Source organism: Lolium rigidum, chromosome 6 (assembly GCF_022539505.1).
Source record: "Lolium rigidum isolate FL_2022 chromosome 6, APGP_CSIRO_Lrig_0.1, whole genome shotgun sequence".
NCBI lineage: Eukaryota > Viridiplantae > Streptophyta > Magnoliopsida > Poales > Poaceae > Lolium > Lolium rigidum.
Window position 1 is genome coordinate 361,638,449 of NC_061513.1, and position 24,412 is coordinate 361,662,860.

The 24,412-nt window shown below is 45.9% G+C and overlaps 1 protein-coding gene across 1 annotated transcript in view; it reads left to right on the forward strand.

Annotated features, from left to right (window-relative positions):
• Nucleotides 1-200: 200 nt before the first annotated feature.
• The window catches only part of LOC124665038 (probable RNA-dependent RNA polymerase 3), a 28,756-nt gene continuing 4,544 nt past the window's right edge, over nt 201-24,412 (forward strand). The window contains 15 exon segments of the mRNA XM_047202432.1: nt 201-300; nt 529-664; nt 1,365-1,448; nt 4,861-5,050; nt 16,263-16,429; nt 16,432-16,466; nt 16,870-16,963; nt 17,038-17,178; nt 18,150-18,221; nt 18,847-18,953; nt 19,672-19,730; nt 19,733-19,819; nt 19,979-20,204; nt 20,535-20,763; nt 21,256-21,401. Coding sequence (XP_047058388.1) covers nt 239-300; nt 529-664; nt 1,365-1,448; nt 4,861-5,050; nt 16,263-16,429; nt 16,432-16,466; nt 16,870-16,963; nt 17,038-17,178; nt 18,150-18,221; nt 18,847-18,953; nt 19,672-19,730; nt 19,733-19,819; nt 19,979-20,204; nt 20,535-20,763; nt 21,256-21,401 — 1,835 coding nt within the window. The 5' untranslated portion in view covers nt 201-238.

Sequence of the window (24,412 nt, forward strand, 5' to 3'; positions counted from 1 at the left end):
TCGCAGACCATGAAATGATGCAAGTTGGAACCCCAGCCCCGAATGCCATGTTTTCGCCTGCGAGAATGGTTTCCACCCCAAGCCCTCTGCGGAACATCACAAGACGTTTCCATGAGATAGCAGGCCCATCGAGAACGGTAGGGGTTGAAACAGCGCTGTCCCTAGCGTGCATGAATGCATGATGCCAGCAGAACCTCTTGTCGATGAAAACGCATTGAGGGCAACAGCGAGCCCGCAGATGGTAGCACTGGGGGACCTGGAGTTTGTTAAAGTTTTCCTGATACATGTGTACCTTGCAGGGTAAGTCTCCTTAGTCGTTACTGCCTACAGCTTTTGCAAAGAAGCTTTTCTGGTTACCAACCTGCTAGCTTATGTACTAATAAGCCTTACTTTTACTTTATTATGATTACTTGTAAAGCTTAATAATTCTACACACTACTAATTTCTGAAGTTCAGCATGCACATCTTGTTCTGGCTGTCTGCTGTCTGTGCTATGTTGTTGCTAATCCCTCCCGGCTTCATTCACAGAAAGAAGATAGAAGATGTGTGTGAATTACATGAGGAATATATTCGGTCCTTGCATTCACTGCCAATGGAGCATTTTGAGTCAGAAATCTGGCACAGATTTGGTCACAAGTTTATAGCTGAAACAGACAGAAGAAAGGTTGTATTATGTATTGAACTTGTATTCTCTTTTTCATTATATATCAGATATGTTTGCTCATGTCTACAGCTGATATATTTTATGTTATTATTTATTAGCTTACGATTGCTCAGGTTTGAGTTTCTTAACCTTGAATATAGACATTTTAGGATATTTCTTTTCTGCCTATGGTGTTTCGACATATTTAATTTTGTCAAATATCTCAATAACCAAGAGTATGATCACTAACTTTTACTAGCACCAACTGTCATCTTCCTATGGAGAACCCATAATAAGATCACAGTTTTTTATAGCACCAGCTGTCATGTTCCCAAGATATGAGGGAGGCAAGTTTTTCTTGCATTTCTAGAAAATATATCTATATTTCATGAAAAACAAAGATTGTACGAATGTTTTCCATGGAAACAAAAGAAATCAGCATTATACTTTTTATTTAAGAGCTTTTGTAATCATAAGCCCTGTCACAATTTGAATAATGATTCTATGTGCAAGCCATTATGCATCTCCTGTAGCTCATTGTAGACTCATTTCCATGTTCTGAATAATGATTCTATATGTACCTCCCAACATTGATTCCTATCTGAATGTTAAATTTCACATCCATGTTGAGATAAGTCAAATGCATTTCCTTTGTTTATGTGTTTCTCCCTGTATACCTAACATGTATCTTATGGGATTATTTTCTAACTGATACTTGCAGAACCTTGATTGGGACCCAAGTAAAGCAAGTGTATATCATTGCTGTATCGAGAAAGCAGAAGACTCGGTAGTTACCATATTTAAGGTTTGAAAGTTCCTTAGTCCTCCTATCATGGAGATTTTACATTCATTATTTAATCATGATACATTTTTATCCTGATCTTCTCTTCCATCTTTTCATATCTCCTAGTGAGATACTTTGTCAGTGCCCAACTGCCCATGCATGGGTGCCGATATCCCTGTTTTTTGGGAAGTGCTGGTCTGATGCACTTCATCAAATATACCCAATTGTACAGTGGTATTGGTACCTGCAAAATTTCATGTTGAATTTCATTGTCGCCATGTATTTTTCAACATGGATGTGGGCACCAAATCAGCAATGTGTATGCGCCAGCTGTGGACTGGTAGTCTGGTATTCATACCCTTGTTAATCAATTTTCCAGCTGAATGATGAATGCTCATCATTGAGTGGATTCATTGTGCGGCCAAGTTTGAATGTAATATATTCTCTAATGTTTCAATATTAGTAGACCGTTCCTATGATAATTGCAAGTGCTGCTTGCCTTGTAGTAGACAAGTCCTGGTTGTTTGACTGTCCAGTCACTACTAGGAAAAGACTTACCGCCGGCACATTGAAAAGGCTTACCGCCGGCATTTTCGTATTCGCCGGCGATCACCTCGCCGGTGGTAAGCCCTTACCGCCGGCACATTGCAAACCGCCGGGGGTAACCCAGATTACCGCCGGCACCTCAGCCAACTCGCCGGGGGTATTATTTACCGCCGGCACTTTCCAATTCGCCAGGGGTATTGAGTTACCGCCGGCAAAACAGCCCTATGTGCCAGCGGTATGTATTTTAGGATTTAAAAAAAAAAGACGTTTTACCAGTTTGCTCTATGCGGTGCCAACAATGTAAAATGTACTGTGTGATCATTTTGAGACAATGGAATCAATTGTCATCTGGTCAAGGTACTAAAGGTAGTAAGAAATATACTGGACATGAAGAGTGTCAAATTAAGATCTCGGTCTTCAGAAGTACATCCAGGGCTCAGGTTTTTGTTGACTATTGAAGTACACCCAGTTCATACAAGAGAAACAAAAGACTGAAGCAACAGATCAAAAACGACAAAAAAACCTTCCTTCTAAAAGCAATAGAGCTGAAGTACAGACAAAATTGCTACTACTACTACTTCAGCAATACTCTTGCACGATTAAGCAATGGATCAAGCAAAATACTAATAGCCTTGCAAATACTCTTTGTGTTGATGCTCCAGATGTCTGCAGAGATGACCAAGAAAAAATAAATCATTAGGGAAGTCAGAGAGAGTGTGTGGTTAGGAAGTATAGGGATATCTCTTAACTTTTGACAGTAAACTAAAATCTAGAGTAGAAATAGAACTGTAGATGATGAAGAATACATAATTTCAAGGAAATTAAAACTGCCATGAGAACACATCTGGCAAGTATCAAAAGCTAAGTATTTCCTGCTATGTCCAAAAAAAATAAAGCCAGGCAATTTTCCAGCATCAAATCCACCCAAATAATTCCAATCAGTGCAAGATAGTGCCAGATAATTAACAACAAAGTTTAAAGTTCTAATCAGGTCCGTCGAAAAGGAAATGGACTATGCATGTTGCTAATTTTACACGTACTGATCTAGTATACAAATGTGACAGAAGCAGGTGGGTTTGATGGCCAGATGCTATGGCGAAGCTTTCAAACTATACTGATTGCTTTTGGACCGAACCAACGTGCCATGAACCTAATTAATTTTGCACATGACGCTCAAAGTTCAGCCCGAACCTACACATCTTCGGACGTATATCTACCTCACACAAACGGGCACCCAACAAACTCCCTACTGATCTGAACTTGTTAGCATAGCAAATATAACTACAAGTCAAGCGTTTGAACTAGTGAGATCATGTTATGCTTCAAATATGGTAGCAACAGCAGAAGTACAAAATACACCAAGTACACTAGGGTCGACACAAGCAAGCAAAGAATAAGAGGAGTTGGCATGAAAGGCCAAGCATCAGGTTACCAACCAATAAGCCGTACTCATTTATATCGATCAGATCGGGAGCTGAACAAGTAATCAACAGGGACTGAACTAGGACACACAAACCAGCAGATCAACGACACAATCAGTACCAATCTACCATAGGCACCTAGATGCACACATGACCAGTTTCACTACCATCAAAAGTGCAAGGGAGAGAGCAGAGGAGAAACGAGGAACTAACGAGGAACTACCTTAGTTGAAGCAGAGGAGGGAGACAGCCGAGGCAGGGCACGGCCGGCCTAGGCAGCAGCAGCAGCATCACCACGCCACAGTCACCACCACGCAGCCGAGGCAGTAGGGTTGGGGCTCGAGGTTGAAGGAGAGGGCATCGGGGTGGCGCAGCCGAAGCACCATAGGGTGAGGTCAACGGACAGGAGTCGTGGGAGCAGCGCCCATAGCAGAATCGTAGGTGGTGGGGATCTGGGGATCTGGCTTGGCGCCGCGGCGGTGGGGATCTGGGGATCTGGCTTGGCGGCGGTGGGGATTTGGGGATCTGGCTTGGTGGCGGTGGAGATGTGGCTTGGCGGCGGTGGGGATCTGGCAAAGACGACCGTGGCCGATCTTGGTCGCAGGTGGAGGCGTCGGCGATGGCCGGCGACGGCCGGAGCCATGGCTGGCAGCAGAGACGCGCCGCAGGCGCGCGTGTGCGTCGAGAGAGCGGCGAGCAGTGCTAGGGATTTGGAGGAGGATGCGACGACAGAGCAGAGACATCACATGGCGGCGCTAATTGCGGCTTGTGGCAGCCGAGAGCAATGGCGGCGGCGCGGGCTCGCGGCAGCATGAGCGGAGCGAAGGAATGGGGAGAGAGAGCCTCCTCGCGAGGAGGTGGGAGACGATGCGAGGATAAGGTTGGGTCGCACAAACCAACTAATGGGCCAGATTACCGCCGGCGCCTACAGATGCGATTGCCAGCGGTAAGGCCCATTATCGCCGGCACCTACGGTTCACAAACGCCGGCGGTAAGTGAAGGCTGGGTGGCCCACCCTGGCACGGCTTACCCCCGGCATCTTCGGTTCGTGTTCGCCGGCGGTAGAGCCCGGTACCCCCGGCGCTTTTGGGCCCAAATCGCCGGCGGTAAGGCTAGGCCCAATTGGGACACCGCGGCCCATTATATCGCCGGCACCTTCGTGCCCAACTCGCCGGCGGTAATGGACGCACCCCCGGCGTCATCCTTTCAATCTCGCCGGCGGTAGGGTTAGGCCCCCTGGAAGGCATTACCGCCGGCATCTTCAAATCGTATTTGCCGGCGGTAAGGAGTGCGGCTATAAGCCTTTTCCTAGTAGTGAGTAGACACCATCAGTACAACGACTTCTCTTCTTTCTTATCTGTTTCGTACAACTTATAACCTCTTATTTGATAGCACAGAATGCATTACCAGTAGTCCAGTACACATCAATATATTCCAGAACTTCATGTTTATTTGATTTATTTCAGGGCCCATATAGGGAGAACACGAGGAACAAGCTGCAGAAAGTTGTTGGTGATGACAATATTCTTATCGTTAACTTCTCAGAGATACCTGGGCATAGAAACATTGGAGATAACATCGGTACCCACTGTAGTTATTACCAACAGTTTGCTGAAGATGGCATCATCTTGGGTTTGCGTCGTTACCGATTTCTCAGTAAGTTTCCATGTCCTGGAATGCAGCATCTATTGGAATATATTTAAATGCCAGACTGAATAATGGATTTGAAATATTTAGTGTACTAGTATTCTATTGTGTTCTATAGTAACCTATAATGTGCCCTAGATGAACGAATCACAATTAAAGTTTTTACAACTGCTAAGGAAAAGTAGGGAAGCATTGTTGCTACATGCTACATAGTAAGAGTTTTAGCTGGAAACCAGAATATTTAAATCTTGTCTAGACAACATTTCGCCCAGCTGAATCTTATTCTAGTACAATTTTCATTTACTACATACAAACATTATGCCAGTAGAGATTACATATCCTATGGAAAAGTAGAAGCCATCCAAACCAACCAACTTCGTCTCTATCTTCACAGATCTTCAATTAACTCCTTCCATACACACATTCTCAATTAGATTTGTTAATCAGGATGTAGACACCATGCCTACAAATACTTTATGGTACCATGGACCAAAAGAACCAAGCACAACACCGAGAAGGCACAAAATACAACAGACCCTGCCAATGGCGATCATGAAAAGAATTTAATGCGTATGATTTCTGTGGACAGAGGTGAGGGCCTAACCTGAGGTAGGGATAGATGGTGGCTGCAGGGAGGAACTCTCTCTTGTTAGGTTTACAGAGATAGAAGCACCTTATATAGGTCAGGAACTCGGGCTGGGCCAGATGGACCACAACAGAGAACAAGTAGAGAACCCAACAGGACATACACCACATACACCAATACTTATCCAACACTCCCCCTCAAGATGGGGAATAAATGTCAATCATCCCCATCTTGGCACAGGCAAGATTGCACTCCTTTGAGCCTAGCCCTTTTGTTAAACAGTCTGCCACTTGTTGTCCTGATCTCACATAAGCCAATGAGATACTCCCTCTATCAATCTTTTCTTTAATAAAGAACCTGTCTGTTGGGTAATCTAGCCTTTCTCCAGTTCTAGGTGTCAATAAGCTTAGTGTCTCTGTCAGTAGTTTCAGTTAGCTCAGTTAGCGTCAGTTAGCGACGATTGGGCTTTAGCCGTCGGTGACCAAGTCTTGGGATGGCAGGAGTTTGTTAGCTGACCGGTTCCAACGTCAGGTAGTGGTCTCTACCCTCAACAGCACGATCAAGTCGTGGGATGGCACGATTTAGTATGATCGTGCAGCGGGGTTTTAGCTCGCGTTGTTGAGTCTGTTTCCAGTTCTTCAGAAATAAAAGGAAGAAGAGAAACCAGAAAAGCCGTACGTTGTACGCGGCAACAATCCTTGTCTCTGCTCGTTTGTGTTCTTGCATTGATTGAGTAGGAGATTAGGGCCACAAGTGGTATCAGAGCCTAACCCCATGGTTGGGACTCCACCGCCGGCACCTTCAGCGCCGGCAGATGCAGCGGCTACAAGCGCTGCAGCAGCCAGGAGCCCCCTTCGCGCGCGCTCGCAAAGCCGCGGATGAAGCAGGGGAAGGAGGAGCGGTAGCGGCGAGGTGGTTGTGCGGGAGACGATCGTGCGGGACGGTGGCAGCGGCGGCTCCACGTCCTGGCCGACACTCACCAAGACCAACTACACGGAGTGGGCAATCCTGATGCGCGTCAAGCTCCAGGCCGCGGGCCTGTGGGAGGCTGTCGACGCGGACGACGCGCCTGAGCGGCAGGAGAGACAGGCGCTCGGCGCCATCCTGAGCTCAGTGCCGTCGGAAATGGTGCAGCTCCTCGCCGCCAAGGACAACGCCAAGATTGCTTGGGACACGATCAAGACCATGCGCGTTGGTGTCGATCGCGTCCGCGAGGCGCGCCGGCAGAAACTCCGCAAGGACTTCGACGTCATGGCGTTCAGGAGCGGGGAGAACGTCGAGGATTTCTCCCTCCGCGTCTCGAGCATCATCACCGAACTCCAGGCTCTGGGCGACACCACCACCGAGCTCGACGGCGTGTCGAAGATCCTTCGCGTCGTGTCGAAGAGGTATGCACACATGGCTTGCTCGATTGAAACCTTGCTCAATTTGAAGGAAGTCTCGATCGAGGAGTTGAGCGGCCGGCTGTCAGCGTCCGAGGGACGCGGCGAGCCAGAGGCTGACGCTGGCGACCGCCTGCTTCTCACGGAGGAGGAGTGGCAGGCACGCGCCGCTGAACGCCAGCCCGGCAGTGGCTCCGGCGGGAAGCAGCAGCGCAGGGACCATCGCCAAGGTGGTGGCAAGGACGGAGCCCGCAGCGGCCCATCCAAGGACGACAAATGTCGTTACTGCGGCAAGAAGGGCCACTGGGCTCGCGATTGTCGCAAGAAGAAGAGGGACGAGGGTGCGCAAGCACACCTGATCCAAGGGGAAGACGAGGGCGACCCCGTCATGCTGCTGGCCGAGGTGGTGCTCGATCCAGGTGCTCGCCGCCCTCGGGCTGCCAAGTGCCACGATGGCACCGGTAGTGGAGGCGCCGCCAGCTGCTCATGTCGCGCCCGCAGCACCGGCGCGCGAGCTGGTCTTCCTCAACGAGGAGAAGGCCAAGGTCGTCCCAAGCAACGATGGCGGCGCCGCCGATTCCGTGTGGTTCCTGGACACTGGAGCGTCCAATCACATGACAGGCGATCGCTCGGCTTTCATGGAGCTGGACGAGGCGGTGCACGGCAGCGTCAAGTTTGGCGACGGCTCCGTCGTTCAGACAATGGGGCGCGGGACAATTGCCTTCTCCATCGATGGAGGAGAGCACCGCGTCTTCTCGGATGTCTACTACATCCCGAGGCTCCGGAGCAGCGTCGTAAGCCTCGGCCAACTAGACGAGCTCGCCTGCGACATACGGATCAGGCACGGGACGCTCACGATCCACGACAGGCGCGGCAACCTCATCGTCAAGGTCCGGCGCGCGCCGAACAGGCTGTACAAGCTGACCCTGCGTCCTATCGTGGGCACCTGCCTCGCCGCACGCCACGACACAATGTCTTGGCGGTGGCACGAGCGTTTCGGCCACATCCACCTCGATGCCTTGCAGAAGATGGGGCGCGAGGGCATGGTGCGCGGGCTGCCAGCGGTCGAACCGACAGGGGAGCTGTGCCAGGCATGTCTCGCCGGCAAGCAGCGGCGCACGCCCTTCCCGCAGCAAGCAAAGTTCAGAGCGGAGGAGCCGCTCGAACTGGTGCACGCAGACCTGTGCGGAGCCATCTCCCCTCCCACGCCAGCTGGGCGGCGCTTCTTCCTCCTCCTCGTCGACGATTACAGCCGCTACATGTGGCTCACGTTGTTGGCCACGAAGGACGAAGCAGCAACGGCCCTCAAGCGCTTCCAAGCCGAAGCGCAAACGGAGGGGCGCTGCAGGCTCCGGACGCTGCGCACGGACCGCGGCGGAGAATTCACCTCGGCGGCGCTCGCTGCTCACTTCGCGGACACTGGCGTCAAGCGACACTTGACGGCACCATACGCGCCCCAGCAGAACGGCGTGGTGGAGCGTCGCAACCAAACAGTGGTGGGCATGGCGAGGTCCATGATTGAAGCTAAGGGAATGCCCAACTACTTCTGGGGAGAGGCGGTGAGCACAGCGGTGTATGTGCTGAACCGCGCCTTCACCCGCTCCGTAGACGGCATGACCCCGTACGAGGCTTGGCACGGGACGAAGCCCTCCGTCGAGCACCTCCGCGTTTTCGGCTGCGTCGCGCATGTCAAGAACGCTCGCCCACTCCTTCACAAGCTGGACGATCGCAGCACGCCGATGGTGTTCATCGGCTACGAGCCTGGATCAAAGGCGTACAGGGTGTACGATCCCACCACTCGACGCGTGCATGTGACACGCGACGCCGTCTTCGACGAGCTGGCGAGCTGGAAGTGGGAGGAGAAGGACGGCACGCCAAGCACATCGCAGGACTTCGTGGTGGAGTACGTGGTCACCACGGAGTCGCTGCCATATGCGCCGCTGGAGCCGGCGCACGCTTTGGAGGAGCACCGCGGCGGCGAGCACTCCTACAACTGGGAGGACCCAGGAACTCCGGCCACGCCTCCACAAGCTCAAGAGGTGCACGAGCACCCTGCTGAGCTCGCCACGCCTCCCCTGGTAGCTGATCCCGAGCTCCTCGACGCTGCGGATGGTGGCGAGCCGCACAGGTATCGCCGCGTCGCTGACCTGCTGGGACCAGGGCTCATAGCCCCTGGGCTCGCCGAGCGCCTACTACTCACCACGCCGGAGGAGCTGTCGTGTGTGGCTGAGGCGCTGAAGGAGGAGAGCTGGACCAAGGCCATGGCAGAGGAGCTCACCTCCGTCGAGGAGAACGAGACGTGGGCGCTCGTTGACCTTCCAAAAGGCCACCGCCCAATTGGGCTCAAATGGGTGTACAAGGTCAAGAAGAACGAGCGTGGCCAGATCCTGAAGTACAAAGCTCGGATCGTGGCAAAGGGCTACGTCCAGAAGGAAGGGGTCGACTTCGACGACGTCTTCGCGCCTGTCGCTCGTCTCGACTCCGTCCGTCTCCTTCTCGCTGTCGCCGCACAGCAGAGGTGGGAGGTGCACCACCTCGATGTGAAATCTGCCTTCCTCAACGGCGAGATCAAGGAGGAGGTGTACGTGACACAGCCGCCCGGGTTCGCTCGACACGGACAGGAAGGCAAGGTGCTTCGCTTGAACAAGGCGCTGTACGGGCTGCGACAGGCTCCACGCGCCTGGAACGCAAAGCTGGATCACAGCCTCGCCACGCTCGGCTTCGTCAAGTGTCCGTTAGAGCACGCCGTGTACACAAGTGAGAAGCACGGCCAGCGGCTGCTCCTTGGCGTGTACGTCGACGACCTCATCGTCACGGGCACGGCCACGACGGAGATCAAGTCTTTCATGGAGGAGATGGCCAAGCTCTTCAAAATGAGTGACTTGGGCCTGCTCTCCTACTACCTGGGCATAGAGGTGAAGCAGGCGCCAGGGCACATCCAGCTGAGCCAGGCCGCGTATGCGCAGAAGCTGCTCGATCGCATGGGCATGGGCGAGTGCAACCCTGCGGCCACGCCCATGGAGCCGCGGCTGAAGCTGAGCAAGAAGGGCAGCGGTAAGGCAGTGGATTCCACTCTCTACCGCAGCGTCGTCGGCGGCCTACGCTACTTGGTGCACACGCGCCCCGACCTATGCTTCGCGGTGAACTACCTCAGCAAATTCATGGAGGCGCCCACCGGCGAACACTGGAGTGCAGTCAAGCACCTGCTCCGCTACGTAGCTGGTACCAAGACACTTGGGTGCATCTACGCACGCCAGGAAGAAGAAGAAGCTCGTCTCGTCGGCTACAGCGATGCCGATTGGGCTGGCGACGTCGACGATAGGAAGAGCACGAGTGGGATGCTGTTCTTCTACGGCAAGTGTCCCATCTCCTGGCAAGCAACCAAGCAGAAGATCGTCGTGCTCTCGACCTGCGAGGCTGAGTACGTCGCTGCTACCGGTGCGGCATGTCAGGGCATCTGGCTCAAGCGGTTGCTGGGTGAGCTGCTTGGCCACGGCGACGGCATCACTGAACTGCGCGTCGACAACAAGTCAGCGATCGCGCTGGCCAAGAACCCGGTCTTTCACGACCGAAGCAAGCACATCCAGATTCGCTATCACTTCATTCGTCAATGTGTGGAGAATGGCGACATCGCCATTCAGTTCATCCGTACTGAGGCACAGCTCTCAGACTTCATGACCAAGTCACTTGGGCGAGTGCGATCCAGGAGCTGCGCCAGCACATTGGTATGGTCAAGATGATTGAAGTCAAGATTAGGAGGAGATTGTTGGGTAATCTAGCCTTTCTCCAGTTCTAGGTGTCAATAAGCTTAGTGTCTCTGTCAGTAGTTTCAGTTAGCTCAGTTAGCGTCAGTTAGTGACGATTGGGCTTTAGCCGTCGGTGACCAAGTCTTGGGATGGTAGGAGTTTGTTAGCTGACCGGTTCCAACGTCAGGTAGTGGTCTCTACCCTCAACAGCACGATCAAGTCGTGGGATGGCACGATTTAGTAGGATCGTGCAGCGGGGTTTTAGCTCGCGTTGTTGAGTCTGTTTCCAGTTCTTCAGAAATAATAGGAAGAAGAGAAACCAGAAAAGACGTACGTTGTACGCGGCAACAATCCTTGTCTCTGCTCGTTTGTGTTCTTGCATTGATTGAGTAGGAGATTAGGGCCACACTTTCTATCTCCACATGTTTAGTTCGCTCATGCTGGATAGGGTTGTTTGCTATGTTTACGGCAGACATATTATCACACCACACTTTCAAGCTTCCTTGCCTTAAAATTTTCAGCTCTCTTAGAAGGTTTCGTACCCACAACATTTCACCCAGGCCCTGTGACATAGCTCTGTACTCTGCTTCGGCTGTTGATTTCGAGACAACAGATTGTTTCTTGCTTCTCCATGACACCAAATTTCCTCCAACAAAAACACAATACCCTGAGGTGGATCTTCGATCATCTAAGCAGCTAGCCCAATCTGCATAACAATATCCATCTACATTTAGGTGTCCATTACTTTTAAACCACAATCCTTTTTCCGGAGTGCCCTTCAAGTATCTCAAGATTCTTTGAGCTGCTTCCAAGTGTCCATCCATCGGGTCATGCATATAGCGACTCACTACACTCGCTGCAAATGATATATCTGGTCTCGTGTGGCATAAGTATATTAGTCTTCCAACAAGTCTTTGATATTTCTCCTTGTCTATGGGTTCTCCAGACTTATTATTTTGGTCAATTGGTGTTGAAGCCACTCGACACACCAGTATGCCCATATCATCTAAGAGATCTAAGGTATACTTTCTTTGAGATAGTGATATCCCTTTTGACCAAAGGAAGTATTTAAGTTTTCCCAAATCTTTCACCTCAAAGGCTTGACTCAAACATCCTTTCAGTTTTGCGATTTCCACATCATCATCTCCCGTGATAATAATATCATCAACATACACATCAAGGATAGTGATTTTCTACTCAGAATGTCTGTAAAATAAGGTATGGTATCCATTGCATTGACCATATCCCATGCCACACACCACTTGTCTAAACCTGTCAAACCAGGCCCTTGGAGATTATTTGAGCCCATATAGTGATTTCTTCAGTCTACATACCTTCCCTTTAGTTTCAGGTGTGACAAATCTTGGTGGCATCTCCATATACACCTCCTCTTGAAGATCACCATGCAGAAATGCATTTTTGATATCAAGTTGATGCAAGGGCCATCCGAAATTTGCTGCACAAGAGATCAATATTCTGACAGTGCTCATTTTTGCCACTGGTGCAAACGTCTCATCAAAGTCAATGCCATAAGTCTGACTATATCCTCTGGCCACAAGTCTTTCCGTATATCTCCCCACTTTTGCTTCTGCATTTTGTTTTACAGAATAGATGCACTTACAGTTGCATTCTTTCCTTTAGTGAGATATGTCAACTCCCATGTTTTATTTTTCTTCAAAGCCTCTAATTCTTCCATCATTGCATTGCACCATCTCGGGTCCAACCTCGGTCGCCTTCCAATCCTTAGGAACAGATACAGTTTGCAGCGAAGCAACAAAAGCCCGCAAAGAGGGTGACAATGCCTCGTAAGAAATATAATTTCCTACGTCATAGTCATCATAACTAAGTCGCTTTGGGGGCCCAGCTTTTGTTGTCCCTTTCCTTATTGCAATTGGAAAGTCTAGGCTATTATTGGACTCAGTCTGAGGTTGGTTCTCTTTAACAGAATCTACGCTTGTGCTTCGTTGATTTTCAGCTCCAATGGGTTGCTCCCCCTGCCCCTGGTCTTGTTGCTCCTCCAGTGCATCTACTTGTTCCCTTTGTACTTGTCTTCTGGAGTACACAAGTGGATTCTGCAGCCATCTTTGTGGTGGTACGGGTCTAGGTGGTGTAGGTGTACAAGGAATTGCAGGAATCTCCGCAACAATAGGAATTTGTTGATGTTGCTGTTGGTCACCATCTTACTCGCTCTTGATCACCACCTTGTTGTTGCTCCCCCTGTTGAGCATCACCGATATGGTCAAGCCCCTAGAACAAGCCACTAAGATCACTCTCACCGCCATAAAATGGTTCTGACTCGCGAAACGTAACATCCATGCTTACAAATGTCCTCCTGCCAGTGGGACTCCAACACTTGTAACCCTTCTGTCTGGAGGAATAGCCAATAAAAATACATTTAATAGCCCGATGATCTAGCTTGCCAATAGATGGCCTGTGATCCCTTACAAAACAAGTATAGCCAAAGAGTTTAGGTGGCACAACAAAGTCATTGTTATTTTGAAGGAGTTGGCAAGGAGACTGCATACCTAGAATCTTTGAAGGCATTCTGGTAAACTGCCTCACTCCATAAGTTGGGAACATTCATGGTAAACATAAGAGATCGAGTCACTTCAAGAATGTACCTATTCTTCCGCTCAAAAACTCCATTCTGGAGAGGGGTGTCAGGACATGAAGTATGGTGCCGTATACCTTGTGAAGATAAGAAAGCAGTAAAAGGTTTGTTGATATTTTAAGTACCATTATCAGTTCTGATCACTTGCACCTAAACATTGAATTGGTTTTTCACATAGGTACAAAAACTCTGAAAACAAATGAACACTTCATCTTTGTGACGCATAAGATAAATCCAAGTCATTCTGGAATAGCAGTCAATAAAAGTCATGCCACTTAGTGACACAACAGGACACGTCCATACATCAGAGTGCACTAACAAAAATGGGGATACACTTCTGATCCCTCTACTAACATAAGAGGTTCTCGTATGCTTAGCATATTCGCAGGCATCACAACGTAATTTGGTTTTGTCCACTCCATCCATTACATCAGGAAAAACTCGAAACATTTTATCAAACGCCATGTGGCTCATTCGAAAATGATGAACCAGTGCCATACTCTCCTTTCCTCCAACAATCGCAGCAAGCACAGAACTCGCATCATGCCCCATCTTGCTACAATCTATGTGCCAAAGACCTCTATGCCTGGTTGCAGTCCCAATCTTCTTGCTGCTCTCCCTATCCTGAATTAAACACATATATCTATCAACTATTATACCGTAGTCCTGCTGATCAATCAAGGCACTTAGAGACAGCATATCTACAGGAAAAGCAGGAACATGTAGAACTGATGACAATTTTATGTTGGGTGTACATTGCACCGACCCCTCCCCTTTTATAGATTGTGATGTGCCATCTGCTGTTTGGATAGTGACTCTATGTGTGGGAGGATACTGAGTGTAAGAGTCAAACTCACTAATATTCCCAGTAACATGTTTGGGTGCTCCGTAATCAAGAATCCAATCTGAATTAACATTATGAGTGGCTATAGACACTCTATCAATAATACCTTCATCTTTGTAGACATATTGAGCAAAGTTTCCAAAGGTTGCTTCATTTTGTCCTTCTTCCTTTGATTGTCCCTGAAAGGTACTGGTAGTTGGCTCGAAGCTGCTCGTCATATGTGCCTTGGGTGATGTAGCGTGCTGCTGTCCACCATCACCGCCATACTCGATGTCCATATGGCTATCCACCACCTTTGCCATATTGTTTTCCACCATCTCCGCCATACTCGCTGTCCATATGGCTGTCCACCACCTCTCGCCATATTGTTGTCCACCACCTCTACCATCACCTCTTCCTCTGTATCCTCCTCTCCCCCTACCGGGTGTAGCAAAGGAGGTACACTGATGCTTCAAGTGTCCCTTCTATCCACAAGTATAGCAGTCTCTCATCTCTTGTCTCTCGGTTGTGTAGACGGTCGGATGGGGATAGAATCGCTGTCCTTTGTCCTATTCAGACGCACTTCATCTCTGGACATAGCTGCAATGGCTTTTTTGAGAGAAGGGGTAGTGGTTTGATGCAGTAAAGCAGCCTTCATCCCTCAAAATCTTGATTAAGACCTTTCAAGAACTTTATGACGCGCCGACGTTCAATCCAGCTTGCAGCAGCACTCACGCATTCCCCATGGGCAAGTTCCAGAGGATCAAGATGATCTAAATCTCCCCAAAGATGCTGCAACTCAGCCACATATGCCATCACAGTTTTGTTTCCTTGTTGCTAGTCATGCACTTTATCCTCAATCTAAGAAATCAATATAATATTCCCCTTTCCAGAATAGAGATTTGATAGGGTGTCCCATACCCCTGAAGCCTTTGTGAGTGCCTCTATAGAAGCAATAATGTTAGGAACAAAAGAGTCAAGCAATCATGCCACAATCAGAGAATTTATGGGATTCCACTTCTTCCATTCAGGACTGGTCTTGTCTGCTGGTTCTGTAGCTTCATCACTCACACGTTCATCTAGCCCTTTCGAGTTCAAAATCAACAGCGCCCTCCTTGACCATCGGAGATAGTTGGCCACTCCTTCCAACTTGATTTCATTTGCCGGCAGCTCAAGTTTCTGACCGATGTCGGTATGGGGAACGATTGCTCCCCTCCAGCAGATCCTCCTCCATCTCCTTTGGTAGTGATAAGTTCTGCTAGCTTCTCTATAGTCTTGGCCAAATCCCCGTTCTCCCCATGCTTGACACCAAACTAACCTCTCAAAAACACCAAAGGGCTTACCCGCAGGATGCCCTCTTCATCTCCTTACTTGTCACTACCTTCCCCTCCTTGCCGTAGCAGCCTGTCGTTGCCCCTTGCTCTGATACCATGTAGATAGAGGTGAGGGCCTAACCTGAGGTAGGGATAGATGGTGGCTGCAGGGAGAAACTCTCTTGTTAGGGTTACAGAGATAGAAGCACCTTATATAGGTCAGGAACTGGGCTGGGCCAGATGGGCCACAACAGAGAACAAGAAGACAGCCCAACAGATGCACCAACAGTTATCCAATACTTTCTATGCATTTTTTCTTTGCTTAACTTTAAATACATGGTGATCATGCCATGCAAGTTGTACTCTTAATGAGAACATTATACATGTGTTCTTTGTTTACCCTTTGGCATATTTGAACGAAGATTAAATTACAACATAATTCCTCTAGCACATCCTTGTTATGTAGAACATGATTAATAAGGAAACGAAATCATGAAAAGTTACTCTACTCTTGAATTGTCACAATAAATTCATCCTCTTTTGACGAAAAATATGCTTTTTGCTTGATGGTTTGGGGTTTTGCAAGAAGCCTTGGTAACCTTAGATATAAATGGACAAGTTACTAGTTTTTCATGTTTTCTGTACTAATGTGAACCATCGGGACTACACTTTTTTGTATATAGAAAAGCTGTCTCTTATGATACTAACTACACTTGTTAGGTTCAATTATTTGTGTTCACTTGTCTGACTGTGTTGCCAGTTTTCAAAAATGGAGGGAAGGAGAAAAGAAAGAAAGATGGAAACCAAAAATATAGTTCCTCTGTCAAGTGTTACTTTGTTCGTACTGAGTCTGGATGGGACAGGGACGAGCCTTATATCCTCTCCAACAAAACTATTGATGAGGCCCGTAAGATGTTTATGCATATTCACACACTGTGCCCACCGTGGCAAAATATTTGGCCAGGTTAGGATCTATTTTCTTTGTTTCACAGTACCGACTATTTATTGCATACCTATAAGCATATCTTCTAGGACATGTCCTGTTTGTAACTTTGTGCTTTTTCTATCTGCATTGGAGCTTGGACTGCTGAAAAGATTATAAAAAGAGTTGTCAGATTTTAAAACTTAAAACATGAAATTTTATTCGATTTGACAACACATGTGATGTTTCTACACAAGTTCATAGCCTATTTTTGTTATCTCCCATGTTTCTTTCAGTGTTACTGTGCTTGGGATGTTTCAACATACTATGTAGTGGAAATGAAGAACGGATGCTTCTCTTGTCTGCCTGTTCTCTTCGTCTTCAGCTGCAGCCACTCTTTCTTCTTTGGGTGAAATTTATTTGTTTATTCTCTTATTGAATACAGGTTTTCTTTAGTATTATCCAAAGCTACCACACTACTAGATGCCAACGACCTATCAAATGTTAATGTCATAACTATTGATGATGTACCTTGCAAGGTAAATATCTCTCTTTCTCTGAAGTTTTGGCTTGATACGGGAATGTACAATTTATATTCATGGAAATATTTCAGGATACAAATGGAAGCATTATTCTTAATCATGGGGATGCTTTGATCCACACTGATGGGACTGGCCTAATATCAGAAGATTTAGCCAAGAAATGCCCTGCAAGTGTCTTTAAGGGAAACTTACTGGGGACAAATGACCTGCACGTGTGTGCTTCTCTTTTTTTTCCCAATATCTACATGATATCTCAACATCATACCTTTTTTTTCTTTGTTATCATTTTTTAAACAGAAATATCGGGTCTGTGAAGGATATTTTATTATTTTTCATTTTGGACACATTTACATGCCAACTGAAGACTTTGATAAACACAGATCCTGTATGATATTACAAGCTAGTGCAGAGTAGTTAGTTTTAATTCTGAATAGACATGATATGAATCCAGAGTTAGTTTGTGTAAATTCTGATTTGGCAGCACAGTTACACTGCATGCTAAAGGAAATGAGCAAAATATTAACCTCATACATATGTACTGCACATGCAAAAACACGCAACTAATAACTGTAGTGGAAGCTTATGGATATAAATATCATCGGTACACAAACTCATATCTTAATTGAGGATAAGATTGCCTGCTTAAGGTGGTACTTTATTTTACTCCCTTGTGAACTCACCTAAAGAAGTACTATAACAGTTCCATCCTAATGCCAATGGTATATTGTTCTCATATTTATCTGTTTAACTTATATCCAACTGCGTTATTTTCTCTGTTATTTTGCTAGATTCATGTTTAATCATTCAATGACAAGCTCCATATATTAGGATTTTTGATCCTAAATATTTAGTTGTTGGCACATCCGACGGTGTACACTGGCCAGGGAGTCTCCATTAGGTCCTAAACCATTTTCCCCCACTTTTTAAATTCCGTACTGAACTTGTAGAAAATGGACAAAAATGTCATGTAATCATGTCTACATTATTTTGCTCCGCTTGTTAAATACCTTGATGACTTCTCACGTTTCATAGGAAAATACATAAGTAGGTTGATGATATCCCATGCCAGGTTAACATTGGTTGCGATATGTATTCTTTGGACTAAAACATCTGATGATCTTATTTACCCCTCAAATACTCTATTGTTTAACTGATCAGTGTATTGCTCATTTGCTATCTCCAGCCTGTTCTTATGCAGATGCGTATGTTCTATGATGGACTTGTTGCAAAGGGAACCCTTCTCGTTGATAGAAGGGTAGGTGTAACTTGAATTCATTTTTTAGTAGGATTTTTATTGTTTGTAAGATTTGCAGGTTCAATAAACGAGTGGCTGCTTTGTACATTAAAGGTTTCTATATGTAGAATATACTACCTCATTCCAAAGCTTAAGGCTTATATTTTTTTAAATAGTCAAACCGAGTAAAGTTTGACTAAACTTTTAGAAAAATCTATCAATAAATATGATATTTTGTAGATACCATATGAAAATATATTTCATTATCTATCTAATGGTATTGATTTTGTATTTTGCATGTTAATGATTTCTGGTAAAAACTTGGTCAAACTTGACATAGTTTGACTTTCTAAAAATAATATAAGCCTTAAGCTTTGGAGTGGAGGTAGTACATTATATATATCACAAAGTGCATGGCAATAGTACGAAGTCATTGATCGTATTGGCCTGAGAATTCCGTTCTAGAATATGGCCAAACTTCACAATAAAGCTTATATTTGAATTCTCTGTTATTTTGTCGTCGTCATGGATAAGTGGAAGCAAAATCTTTGGTTTTCTTTTCCAAGCATCATTTTTGTTGACCATCTGTCAATTTTCTGAAATTTATTTATCTAGGTTTTTAAGAATCTATTCTTCTCTATTGCAGCTTCCTCCCAGAACTATTAATATACGACCATCAATGATAAAAGTGTCACCTGATCCAAATCTACTAGACGGGCAGTCCTTCAACTCATTGGAAATAGTTTCTACAAGGTAAGCAACTTAGACCTGTGTTTATTGGATTTATGTACAAGTAGGGGGATATCTGGTGCCAACCATAATGCAGATGAAATCATCCAAACCATTTTGTTTTTGGTAAAAACTGGGAAAGTCCCCATAAAAGTTGTAGAACCAACTTCTTAGTTTAGCAGAACTATCATTTCGAGTTCCCAGTTCTAATTGAATTTGCTTGAAAGAAACAAGGATGGAAATCGCCAACATACTACAAATTTATGGGAAGTTGGCGAGGAGAGTGATAGCCAGAAGTCTACTCTTCATAAAAGAATTTTCCTTTTTGTTCCAACGAACTTGTTCAGAAAAAATTAACTAAAAGCTTGAGAGGGTAATTGATGGCCATGTATATTTGGTTGTCAGGCTTAAGTAGTTTGTATGACTGGAATATGCACATGTAGTTTTTCATATTATCCTGAAAAATCTTAAACATTTATCAATATGTATTGGAGATGGTAATGTATTTTGGTCACATTCTCCTTACCTTCTTCGAGCGTATATGCTGAACGGGTGTTCAGTGTTCATGCCTGAGTAGGGTTGCCCACTCTACCCACTGCTTAAGTATTGGGTGAACTGGTTTTGGTAGCTGACACTAATACATTTTATTTCTAAACCGTGGTAGTACTATCTTTTGATAAATATGCATATTTTTTCTTCAAACTTTTCTACCAGTGTTAAAATCCTTTCCTTTTGGTCTCAGCAATCGTCCCAAAAGAGCCTATACATCGAAGGTCTTAATTACATTGCTTCATTATGGGGGGTTCCAGTGGATTATTTTTTGGAGCTTCAAAGGAAGGCAGTAAAAGATGTTGAGAAAGCTTGTTATAACACTAGTGATTCTCTCGAAGGTTAGTCTAAAATATTGTGAATAGAGCATTTATTTAGCAATATTATGTGGCAGGAGTTGTATTTCTTTAATGTTAGAAAATTATCACTTTCCAACTATTGTACATAGTCATTTTGAAGCCTTGGCTTGGTCCTTCTATTAATGTAGTCCCTATTTACAGTTGCATATAACCATGCTGACATGGATGACTCAATGTCGGCACGAATGATTCTATCTGGAATCCACCCTGAAGATGAGGCTTATTTGAAATACCAGCTGTCTGAAATGATTCGAGAGGAAAGAGAAGGGATCAAACTAGGAGGAATTCCGATAGACGAGACTTACAATCTGATCGGCGCAACAGACCCTACAGGGACACTAAAGCCCAATGAAGTTTGTGTTATACAGTAAGTTGAACTGTTGTAGCAATATCCAGTGATCCACCATGTTGATTTCAGTTCAAACAATCTATCATGTCATCCTGATGCTTTTCCTTTCTCCTCTTGTCGCAATTTTAAATCTAACAATCTCAGTTGCAGTTTAACATGAATAAGATAATGGTTTCTCTCAATCTGCTTTTTACTATCAGATGGATCCTGGGAGCACATGCTCTCAGGATGAACAATGAATTCACAAAAAGTAGTTAAATATCTTTTGAAGTAACGAGTTTTGGTTTACTGGAAAAAAAATCAGTACTCTAACTTCTATTCTTTAACTATCTTTATTTCATTTAACAGTGAGAATGGCCAACTTTCTGGAGAGGTTCTTGTCTACAGATATCCTGGGTTACATTTTGGAGATATACATGTCTTAACTGCAACTCATATTCCTGATTTAGAGAAGAATATCGTGGGCTTCTCCAAATATGTTATACTTTTTCCTATTTCCGGGCCACGCTCTTTAGCTGATGAAATGGCAGGCGGCGATCACGACGGCGACAGTTTCTTCGTCTCAAGAAACCCACAGGTCGGCTAGTTTTTGTCTGCCATTTTGCAGTGAAATTTTTGGTTCAGATATATCTGATTACCAACATAATCCCTTGGAGAACATTGATTGCTAATATATTATATTTTCTTCTACCAACGTGCATTACTTTTTTTTATCTTCCAGCTCAATTGCAAGTTTGTATTACGATTTGGTATGGATAGTTTGTTCCAAAAAAAATTAAAAATATATAATATTCAAAAATTTATCAATAACCATTCATTTCTCCATACCATCTTTGTTTAGAATTTATCTTCAAAAAAAAAAATCTTTGTTTAGAATTTAGAATTTAATAAATGTACTTCTGCTGAACATGCTGTGACTTATTTAACTTAAAAAATGAGAAGAGTTACGATTTGTGTGCCTTTGGGGTCATTCACTATGCTTACAAGAGCCTATGCCATTGTTTCATATTTTGTTTTATGCCATCATTCTGCAGAACTCTCACTTTTTCTTGAAAAAAAAACCTTTCAGTTACTGGAGCACTTCAGACCATCTGAAGCATGGGTTCAAAGGGTCCCGCCAAAAAAGACTGTACAGAAGAAGCCTCAAAATTTCAATGGTCCGGATCTGGAAATCCTTTTATTCCATGAGTTTTTAAAAACTAGATTTACACCCAGGTATTATTATCTTACGATTATGTTATTGCCTGGCAAAGTCTCCAAGATAGCTGAATAGTGCCAAAAAGCACTGTGCATCTAATTAATGATGATATTTAAGTTGTTGTCAGTACTCAATACATAATTAAAATATTGTAACATCATATTCATTTTGTGGGTAATCATCATGGCTAGTTGAAAACTTAAGATCAGAGATTGTTATAATGTTGGCATGTGCTATCCTTTCAAAATATTCCCTCCTTGTAAGTTTTAGGCACCAATCCTGGCTGTTGGATGTGTTTTATGTTTACAAATTTGTGCCCTTTCTTTACATAATTTTATGATTTAGTCAATCGTCATTTTATTCCGACTCCCAAGTATTGGTGTATACCACATTCGTTAGCATTTCCAGCTAAAATCACAAAAGCTCGCACGCACATGCGCATACATGAAACTTTTTTTCGCGAAAACGCAAAAAGCTTTGCGTTTCGATTCATTGATAGAAAAAGAAGTTGTATTTACAAGTCCGAAGAGTGGACCAACACCCATTCATTGATAGAAAATGAAGTTGTATTTACTAGTCCTAATAGTGGACCAACGCCCACACCATACAACTCAACCCAAGAAACCTAGTCTAAGGGAGAAGTTGGCGTAGCCCTCGTGCTCCCGCATCCGCCCATGATCTTGCCTCGGATTTGATCGTGTCGACTAGGGAGTCCATTGAAGGTAGCTCGTTGTTGAAGACGATCGTGTTCATATGCTTCTAAATTCACCATGCCGTGAGTATAATCAATGAGTAGGTTCCTTTGCGCATATGATGTGGGTTGGATTGCACCACCAGCGTCCATCACTCCACGAAGTCCCCTTCAGCAATGGGAGGTCCAGCAGTAGATCGGATCCAGGATATGACCTCATGCCAGACAGTCCGCGAAAACGGGCACCCTGTCAGAATGTGTGACATAGCCTCCTCCGAATGGTCACAGAACATGGATCACGGCCGATGAGGCAACTGGCGGCACGCGAGTCTCTCACCCGTCCAACATCGAACCACACCCTAGGTGGCACCCAGAATTTCCAGTTCAACTTCCAAGACCCCGAGACGACTAACGACCCTTGGAAAGGGGCATCGTAGCAGGTCTTAGAGGAGAACTGGCCAAACAAGCTTGTAAAGCTCATCCATCAGGTGCACCCCTGTATCCTGGTCCACAGCTGAATCTACTGCCAAAGTGCCGGAGAGTTTACAACCCCTGAAATATATGTGATCCAGCTGCATTCGGTAAGTTCATGTTCCACCGTACATCGCTTCCTAGGGCATTGTGGAATTAGCGCCAGTAAATTAGGCACTATTTATCCGATTGACTTCCCATCCAACCATCTATCCTCCTAGAAAAGAGTGGAGGATCCATCGCCCAACACCATCACTGTGGAAGCAAAGAAAATATCGCGCTCACTCCTAGTGAACTGCATGTCAAGCCCGCGCCCAGGTCGCAAGGGATCTGTACGCATCCTCCACAACCAACGGGCCCTAGGGCTGATGGCCATGCGTGCAAGGTCTGGTATACCAAGGCCTCAGTAGCACATCGGCCTACTCACCTTGTCCCAGTGTCCACCCTCAACATCCTTCCTACGCACCCATACGAATCCGCGCAAAATCTTAATCACCTGCTTAAGGGCCTTCTTGTTTAGGGAAAGCACCATAAGTTGGAGGAGGGATTGCGGCGAGCACCGAGCGAATGAGGGTAAGTTGTCCCGCTCTAGGCATCATGGCTGCCTTCCATGTCGGCAACTTATCCCAATCCGATCGATCATCGGTTGGAAAGCTTCAGCTGGGAGTCAACGAATAGCTAGGGTATTCCAAGTACTTGACGGGGTAGAATCTGATTCCGAGCATTTTGCAAAGTTGGTGCGCAATTCAGAGGCTTCGCCAAAAACCTTGAGGTTGGCACAAACCGCATGCAGATCTGCCTCATCCAGGTGGTAGAAGATCACCACGTCATTCGCATAGAGCGAGACCGAAATCGTCATCTCTTGGTGGACCAGCCTTTGCAACATGCCTAGCTCCATGGCTTTCGCCGGCACCCTACTAAGCGTGTTCATGATCAACACCAACAATGATGGCAACAAGGGATCCCCTGTCTCATAACCCTCCGGTGCCAGATGGGGGGCCTGGCTCGCTATTGAGCATCACCCGTATGGCCACAAGCTCACAAAACCTTGATCCAAAACCCAGTTTCCAGAGAACCTGAATTAGCAATCCCGAGGAGACCAAGTCGAAGGCTTTAGCTATGTCCAGCTTGAGCATCACCCTGGGTTCCTTAAGGTGGTGTAGGAACCTCGCCGTCTGCTCTACCAACATAAAGTTGTCGTGAATGTTGCATTTCCTAATGAAAGTGCACTGGTTGCGATCCACTAGCAACTCCATCCTAGGGGCGAGCCTATTCACCAAAGTCTTCGCTACCAGCTTAGCGAAAATGTGTATCAGGCTGATGGGGCGGTAATCACCCAAGGCCGCCGTGCCTGGTCGTTTGGGCAGCAGGATTAGCAGTGCTTCGTTAAGACCCTGAATTTCGCACCCGCACAACTTGGACAACTTGGCAAATGTGGCCATAAACTCACCCTTCACCATGGCCCGACAACTCTGGAGGAATTCCGCCGTAAACCCATCCGGGCCCGGCGCCTTCCCATGAGGGAGTCGCCGCACCACCTCCGAAATTTCATCCTCGTTGAACGGTGCCTCGAGCTCCGCATAAAGGAAACCGTTATCTTATTACTAGGTGTGATTTCCTCCAATCAAAGATTTGTTCCTTACAATGTAGAGATATCTAGTTTAACGGAAGTATGTAGACATGGTATGGGGAGTATATAACTCCACATGTGTGCCACACTATTACATACTCTTTTGTATGTGTGTTTTTTAAGATATTGCATAAAAACTATGCACTCGCATGCAATGTGAAAATACAAAGTGTTCTAATATATGCTAAAAACTATGGATTCACATGCAATATTTTCATCTATTTTTCGTTGGGTTT